We start from the raw sequence: 8,881 nt of genomic DNA on the forward strand, positions 1-8,881 counted from the left end.
ATATAAATTATTACTTCTCAGACAGTGGATAGACAACAGAATAGCATGGACCTTTATAGGGCAGAACCATAGCACTAAAATAAAGTGACTGGTACTCTAGCTTTATCTCCATTAAATTACTTCATTGAGAGCGCAAAGTAACAATTTTCTAAGTTCAGAAAGACAGTCGATATGATTTCTTGCATGTATTACCACACAGACGGGAAGCAGTCTGACAGGGAAATGGGGCCTAACTGCCCATCTCCATTACAAAACGGCCTGGGCCTGGCTGCAGGCCGATCACAATTCAGCTGTCAGAGAGCCCATGAGATGACTGCTGCTGTTGAGCAGACATTCAGCCGCCAGCGGGAAGGTTTACGTACGTTTTAAAGCAAGAACAAGCAGGACTGTGTGGGACGAACGGCAGGGACACGCTTCTTCCAAGTGACTTTTGGTGCAGGGAATTTTGGTGTGCGCCGTTCCTCCTCACTACCTCCTTCCATGGCTCTCGATAAGGCACGTGGCAAGCAAAAGGGCGTCGCAGCCCAGGTAGGGCTCCTGCTCGAAGCTGCAGGCCACCACGCACGGAGGAGACTTGCGAGGTGCGCCCACCTCCTTGCCAAGCGGCTGGTGCCCTTCCCACAGCCCCCTCGGTGCCGGCAGCACCACAGCCCAGCCCCGCCCTCTCCTCGGCCCTGAGGCAGTGCCAGGGCCCCGCCTGCCCCCAGCACAGCCCCACAGCCATGGGGGTCCCTCACCACCTCACCCGCTGCTGGGGCTGGCCCGTTCTGCCTGGCACTGCCAGAAAGGGGGGGCCTCCCTCTTGTTGGAGGGGGTCGGCCTTCTTGTCCCCCACTCCAGACATCAGGGTGGGGGAAGCGCTTTGAACATCAACAGCGTGCCCTTGGCATGGACACTCAAGGGCTTTCCAGTCCCAAGCAGAAATGCTTAAAAATGCTGCTTGCATGACACATCTTGTTTCCCCACAGTGCCTGGTACTCAACTGCAATATCACAGATTTAAAAAAAAAACAACAAAAATTCAGGTACTTCTAAAATAATTTCGGAAGTCTTCCACTAACGCAGCTGTGAAGTACACAGTGAAGACTCCAGAGGGGTCTGCTCAGCCCTGGCTGATACTCAGAGCAGCTGAATCTGCTGGATCTCTTCTTATACCTTTTAAAATGCTTCAGGAAGCTACTTGAAGTAGATTTCAAAATTTTAGAGGCCAAATTACACTTCCTGGTGTAATTTTGCTGCAGTACAGTCAGGCCACCATCAGAATCAGGAAAGCAAATTTCTCCGAGGACATGGTGTCTGCTACCACCACACTTGGGCACAGAAACACCATTTCTGTGTTGCATTTTTCTCTGGACACAGAGATAGTTTCAGCTTGTGGGAAAATATCCATGTCCTATTGGCTTCAATTTCAATTTGAAGCATGTTGCATTTTTATGCTTGGGGCTGGTTTAGCTTCAAAAAAACGTCCTTGGCCCATATGCAGATACCAGTGCCCCAGACAATGGGCTCCTTTCACAAAAGTTCCCAAACAAGGCAGCAACTGTGGGAGCGTGTGTACAAAGTCACCTTTGTAACGGTCTTAAAAAAAATGTTTGAAGATCATGTGAGAAGCCCAAACAGAAGAAATTTGAGAAACTCCGCGTTACACTTCACAATCCTCTGCATCTTCACAACCTGACGTTTCATTTTTCAAGTTAATGACATTATGTTCTGGACCATACACTAATCCAGCTCAAACAAAAACCAGTTGTTACAAAGAAGTTCACATTTATTATAAAAGCTGCGATGGGACCCTGAGTCAGATTTTTTATATGAATACGCTCACCTTTTTCCTTAAAGCGAGCATCACAACCACAGCAGAAGCCTAGGCTTTATCAGAACACACGCTGGAACAATCAATTTTTACATGGAGAGAAAGCTCAGAATAAGACAGGATAGCAATAAAAGTGATCTGTAAACAAGTGCCTCTGCCTACTTTGTCCTCATCAGATTTGCAGCAAAGAATCAGTCATTTTGTCTTCTACTGAGTGACACCTTTTCAAAAGAAATTACATCGTTCACTAACATGCAATAACTATGAAACAACAACAAAAAGATACAGCTTTTATAGCAAATACCTTCCATTGTAAACACTCAGAGCTGCACAAAAAATTATAAATCTATCCGTACGTACACATAAAAAGACGACAACTCCCTTAAGCAGTACAGTGGGGCCATTCTCAGATTTGGTGAAGCCTGACGTGGGTGAGGAGAGGAAATGAGGAAAGAACATTTTTCTACACAAAAACTAGTGTGTAATAAGGTTTACCAGAATAGTTTCCCATGTGTAATTTGACCAGATTGCAAGGATAAGTAAAACACCCCTAATTCTTCCAAATACTCTCTGGTCCTTGTTAATAAAAATTACTTCGGGTTTCTGCCAAGAAGGTGGCTGGTAGAATCACCAGACAGAAGAGTTTTGTACGTTCAAATCTATCTGACAACACCTGTGTGCAAATGGCCTCTAACTGCACATTGGGATTTTGTGATTTTTGTGGTTTTGGGATTTTTTTTTTCATAATTTACTAAATGTCAAACTGCTTGTAATCAGTACACTGACGATGTCTTAGGCGTTCTTAATTCCGACAATATTCAGTTCCAAGACTTTCCTAAACACTGTCCTTCTAGAAACCCACCAGATCCTGAAGTAATTAATGACATTTCTTACAGTAATGTGCTTGAACAAAGCCATGTTGTTAACGGAGGCATGTTAAGCACAATGTATCATTATGAAGTCAAGCAAAGCTCGTGAGTCATCTGTTTTGCAGGGCAATTTTCTAGCCAGTCAGAGAAAAAGCCTGACTACATTGCATAAGGTCTTCAATCTGTATCATACATCTCTAGCTTATGTCCAGTCATAAGGATTTGTCTGCCAGTTAGAGCGCTTGCCAGAAATTCTAACAATTAAACTTCAGAAAAGCTGAAAAATTTCACATGGAAGAATGTTTTATGCTACAAAAGGAACTGAAACCGAAGTTACCTTTTTTCCCCATCCTTTTAAATAAAGCAATAGGGCCCCAAAACCTAAGGGATTACACAGCATGGCAATAATCAGAAAAAATGATATTTTAATTGCAACAAATTTGTTTAAAAAATAAAAAGGAAATATCAATCAAGTTTCTGCTCTGAAAGGCAAAATTCTTTTGCCTGAGAAATCTATTGCTTCTTTGACCATTAATTTTGTCACTTGGCAAATTCTTCCTTTCTGCAGTCTATCATTATCAGTTCAAGATCCACTTCATCAATGAAATCCAAGGCAAGCAGATAGACCCAACTTTTACCATCTCTCTGACAGGCACTAAGGAGGATGCTAAAAACCTGCCCATCACACTGTGAGTATTGATATTACATGTCATTGTACAAGTGAGAAACAACTTACAATACCACATCACATATATAATCATGCTATGAGTGAAATGGCTCAGCACAGTTCAGTGAAGATGAAGCGGAAGTTGTCCTCTCTTTACCCATACCCCCTAAAAATCACTAACTTTTACATGGTCCATACAGTTTTTGCATGGAAAATCCCTATAAAACAAACTTAGTAATTTTGGAAGTTTCCCTGAACATTAAGTACCCTGTCCATTAATGTTTGGTCCATCCCACAGCTAACATTGAGGTATACTCAATTAAAATACAAATGTGCAGCTGTAATTAAGGTAAAAAAATTTGGATATTTCTCATGATGGACACTATCTGTATGAACAAAAGAAAAGGCAACAGTGTGGGTCAGCCTTTGCTTCAGCAGACAGAAGATGTAACTTAGACGCTATTATGGGACACCTTTTGCGGTCAGAAACCACTACTGCTTCACTAGCTGTTCAAGATTCTCCTGCTCCTGCTTTTCTTCTAGCGTGTTGTCTTATTCACCACTTTATGGGCCTGAGACCGCAACGTTCCCCCCTGGAGAAGGTGGAGGAAACATAGTTCTTTCTTTTTAAAGAGGAGATAAACCCCTCTCCCTTTTTTTTTTTTTTTTCCCTTTTCTTCTTCCCACTTTAATCCATAACAATTAAGACAGCGTTATTCTGGTTTTGTTTTCTGCAGAGTTGAAGGTATTAATGGGAATAAAACCTACTCTTTTCTCATCACCCTCGACACTGATATTGGTGAGCTAATAATGATCAAGTTCAAATGGGAAGGAACGGCAGTTTGGGAAAATATCTGGGACACAGTTCAAACCATAATACCATGGACGAAAGGTGCCCATCGACCAGGACTTATAGTGAAGACAATAAGAGTGAAAGCAGGGGAAACACAGCAAAAGTAAGTGTAATGAAAAAGATTAGACTGCATGATTTTTAAGTGACTTTAAAGAATTTCTTTGTTCTTGGGTCATAAATGAGTAGTGGGAAATGTTCTGGCTCACTACTGCCACTAATCTGAGTTTAAGGCACAATAACCATGGGTGACAATTTTGTTGATACTTGGGAATAGAGGATAGAGAAGGAGTTCGCACACAGACCCATGGAAGAATTTTAACAAGTTCCGCAGTGCAATTTTTCTACACAATTAATGACAATAACTGATTACAATTTCTTACTTATTTTTAGAATGTGATTATCTCACTTTATAAGGACCATATGAAATTTCAAAGAAACAAGACACTATGTAAGACAAATATTGACTCCAACATTAAAGCCATGAAAAAATCAATTTCCTACATAGAAAAAATATGCCAAATCTTAATTATTTCATTTGCAATACCTACTTCATAAAGAAAGTCAGCATCATCATTCTTGAAAGTCATTACAAGGATCACATGCAGAACTACAGAGTCATCTGATTATTCATTGAAGCTAAGGGTTCTATCATACAATTCCCTTATTTTCATCTCATTCATTTAAAGGTCAGTCCAGTGTCTGATAGTTGATAACGAATTACTACACTGTGCAGGCTTGTTTAAGAGGTTCCTGGAGCAATAGCGTGGAAGCAAAGTTTCAACTACAGCCATTTTGAAATTTCTGTAGTAGGCAAACAGAATGTAAGCAGTCCTAGAAAACAAAAAGCCTATCTATACTTCTACATACCACACTTTCACTGGTATTTGACAGAAGCTTTTGCAGTCTAGTTGTGCTTTTTTCTGTAGTATGAATTCAGTGATGTGAATTTTGTCAGCTGAACTCTGAAGTAGCAGAGAGCAGTTTTCTGGAGAAAAAAATATTCTGAATGCCAACTGAAGTCTGTGTTTGGTTTTTGTTGTTTGGTTTTGGGTTTTTTGGGGGGGTGTTTTGGTTTTTTTTCTTTTTCCCCTGCTGATTGCTATGAAACTGGATCACCAAGTCTGTGTGGCCTTGTTCTCTACATACAGCAATGCTAATAACACTTTTGAAACTGCTTATTCACAGAGAAATTTCAGCCAGAATAACAAAACTTGTAATGATTCCCACTGCTTTAATCCTTCTATAAATTTTAGCTGAGTAGTTTAATTAAGGTTAATAAGAAAAGCATGTCTTACCTCGTAACTGTGGTTCAGTCTTAGAAGGTGATTTTTCCTTGCTAATACCAGCACCACTTACAACTACTGCAGACTTTCTGTGGAACAATACTTATTGGCAGAGCTGCATCTCCTTGATACTGACACAAAGGACAAATGAGACAATTTAAAGAGACATTTTCATCAGACTGTCTGCATGTGCTTGGGGGCAGAGGAGTGATCATATTTTCTTGGGTTTTGTCCCCCGAAAGTGTATTTTGTAGTTATTTTCCTCTCCTAATCCAGCACTTGGCACATGCTACTGCCACAAAAAATCCCCTTAATTTCTGTAATATTTCCTGCTGTTTTAAATGCGATGATCCCAAATCAGTACTGACCTAAGTGCCACAGTAAATGAAAGCATAGTATATACCACAAATTAGAGAGCTCTGTTTAAATACAGATTCTTGTACCTTGAGAAAAAAGTATATGAAGACTGTGCAAGGATTATGTCAGGTATACTCACTTTTCTAACCAGAAAGTTCCTGTCCCATACAGCTGCATCAATAACCTGACACAAACCAATTACTACTTCTGCACTACTTCAGAAGTGGTAACTGAGGTGGGTAGTTATTATACTAACAAAAAAGTCATACTGGTATCTTCAGTCGTAAAGGATAATAAAAAATGTTTTTACAAATATATTAACATATTTTTAATTAATATATTAATATATTTTTACAAATATATTAACAACAAAAAGAGAGGCAAGGAGAATCTCCATCCCCTACTGGATATGGCAGGGAACGTTGTCTCCAAGGACGAGGACAAGGCTGAGGTACTTAATGTCTTCTTTGCCTCAGACTTTAATAGCCAGTCCAGGTACCCACAGGGTATTCAGCCCCCTGAGCTGGAAGATAGGGATGGAGAGCACAATGTACTCCTCATCCGGCTGGTGGCCGGTGACAAGTGGTGTTGCCCAGGGCTCGGTTCTGGGGCCGGTCTTGTTCAATATCTTTATAGATGATCTGGATGAGGGGATCGAGTGCTCCCTCAGTAAGTTTGCAGATGACACCAAGTTGGGCGGGAGTGTTGATCTGCTGGAGGGTAGGAGGGCTCTGCAGAGGGATCTGGACAGGCTGGATCGATGGGCAGAGGCCAACTGTATGAGGTTTAATAAGGCCAAGTACAGGGTCCTGCACTTTGGCCACAACAACCCCATGCAACGCTACAGGCTTGGGGAGGAGTGGCTGGAGAGCTGCCCGGCGGAAAGGGACCTGGGGGTGCTGGTCGACGGCCGGCTGAACATGAGCCGGCAGTGTGCCCAGGTGGCCAAGAAGGCCAACAGCATCCTGTCCTGTATCAGGAATAGTGTGGCCAGCAGGAGTAGGGAAGTGATTGTGCCCCTGTACTCGGCACTGGTGAGGCCGCACCTTGAATCCTGTGTTCAGTTTTGGGCCCCTCACTACAAGAAGGCTGTTGAGGTGCTGGAGCGTGTCCAGAGAAGGGCAACAAAGATGGTGAGGGGTCTGGAGCACAAGTCTTATGAGGAGTGGCTGAGGGAACTGGGGCTGTTTAGTCTGAAGAAGAGGAGGCTGAGAGGAGACCTTATCGCTCTCTACAACTACCTGAAAAGGGGTTGTGGCGACGAGGGTGTTGGTCTCTTCTCCCAAGTAACTAGTGATAGGACAAGAGGAAATGGCCTCAAGTTGCGCCGGGGGAGGTTTAGATTGGATATTAGGAAAAATTTCTTCACTGAGAGGGTGGTCAGGCATTGGAACAGGCTGCCCAGGGAGGTGGTGGAGTCGCCATCTCTGGAAGTGTTCAAAAAACATGTGAATGTGGCGCTTCAGGACATGGTTTAGGGAACATGGTGGCGCTGGATTAATGGTTGGACTTGATGATCTTGAAGGTCCTTTCCAACCTAGTGATTCTGTGAATTTGTGTCAAGACTTTAATGGATACTGATTGTGTGCTGGGTTTTTTTTCTGTGCAATCCTGGCTTGTCATAGGAATGGAAATGATGTTCTACTGTTGAAATACTGCATTAATGCTTGAGGGGGGAATGAAAGATTATTAGATGATTCTAAAAGGAGGAACAAAGGATATTGAAGGAAAAGCATTTTCTTCAAAGAAAAGCATGTGTAGCTTTTGGTCTTCTTGGAAAGCCCAAACATCATGGATCTAAGAATTAGCAATTCTGGAAATTCAGTATTAAAAAAGCTAGTAAACATAAGATGTGTTCTGAGTTGTCATGTGCTTTCTTGAGCATTTGAACAAACTGTTGACAATATTTTATCTCCATGTACTTTTACCTCACAATGTTCATTATATTTATATACAAGACAAATTTTCTGTTGTTAGATTATCTAATGACAAACACTTAGACACAACAGAACAGGATAAACTTAAGAAGTAGTTAATAAACAGACTATTATGAGTGGTAAAATACCAGATTCCAACATATTTCAGTTCCAAATATGGAAGCCATTTCTGTAGCATATGTAGCTGCTGCTGTTGTTAGCATTCTCACAACTAAATACTAGTAGTCCAACTAAGTACTAGCAGGCCAAATAGTATCACTACAAGGGTTGCACTAAGACTTGAAACAATGACAATGGAAACTGTGACCACAAAGAGCAAATCACTGTGAGGGTATGCTATGGAGAACAGCATGCTGTATATGATACCAGAAAGAGACGAAAGCACACCACACTATGCAGGAGTTGCCTCCTCCTTTTACTCTGTACCCTTCTATCTGGCAGCCAGATACATCTCTTTCCTCACAAGCCTATAACAACAATCAGATACCTTCTTGTAAAAGACAGGATAAAGAAAGTCAGGTTCAGCGTATCTAGAGAGCATACTGTTATACAGATAGTAGCCCTAAAAAGTAACATTTTGCTTACATGCTGTGTTTTCTTTCTAGAACGACATTTTGTTCTCAAAACATCGACAACGTTCACCTTCATCCAGCCCAAGAGAAAACATTTGTGAGATGTGAAGATCGCTTTCCGAGACAAAACAGAAAATGAGCAAGAACACAAAAAGCAGCTACTCACCAACATATATTCAGATACTATATAGACAGTAAAATGTTTTAAAAATACACAGCTACATGAAATTTAAATATCCTGACAGTTTCAGAGGTGAAGAAAATACATTTTAAAAAAAAAAATTTGTGATGCAATAGTAAACTGAATTATGTGCTTTGTTCACCTACAAGCCTACTCTCAAAGTGATCAAAGAGCAATTACATCAATAGCAACTGTCAATTTAAAATTGTTTAAAGTTTTAAAAAATACCTGCTCACTAGAAGTAAAAAGATTACTATTTGAAAGAATCATTGCCATAAGCCTTTGAAAAATTTTGTTTTCTTGGATTTAAGGCAAAAAAGGAGCCTCATTTCCCATTAAATACTCCGAAA

At 41.1% G+C, this 8,881-nt stretch overlaps 1 protein-coding gene across 1 annotated transcript in view; it reads left to right on the forward strand.

The window, feature by feature from the left end:
- The window catches only part of LIPC (lipase C, hepatic type), a gene marked incomplete at its 5' end in the record, with an annotated part of 85,488 nt that extends 76,812 nt beyond the window's left edge, over positions 1-8,676 (forward strand). The window contains 3 exons of the mRNA XM_082005457.1: positions 3,250-3,370; positions 4,086-4,304; positions 8,384-8,676. Of these exons, the coding sequence (XP_081861583.1) occupies positions 3,250-3,370; positions 4,086-4,304; positions 8,384-8,489 (446 nt within the window). The 3' untranslated portion in view covers positions 8,490-8,676. The remainder of the gene's footprint in view (positions 1-3,249; positions 3,371-4,085; positions 4,305-8,383) is intronic.
- Between the last annotated feature and the right edge of the window lie 205 nt (positions 8,677-8,881).

Source organism: Phaethon aethereus, assembly GCF_964289735.1.
Source record: "Phaethon aethereus genome assembly, chromosome: 12".
Lineage (NCBI taxonomy): Eukaryota > Metazoa > Chordata > Aves > Phaethontiformes > Phaethontidae > Phaethon > Phaethon aethereus.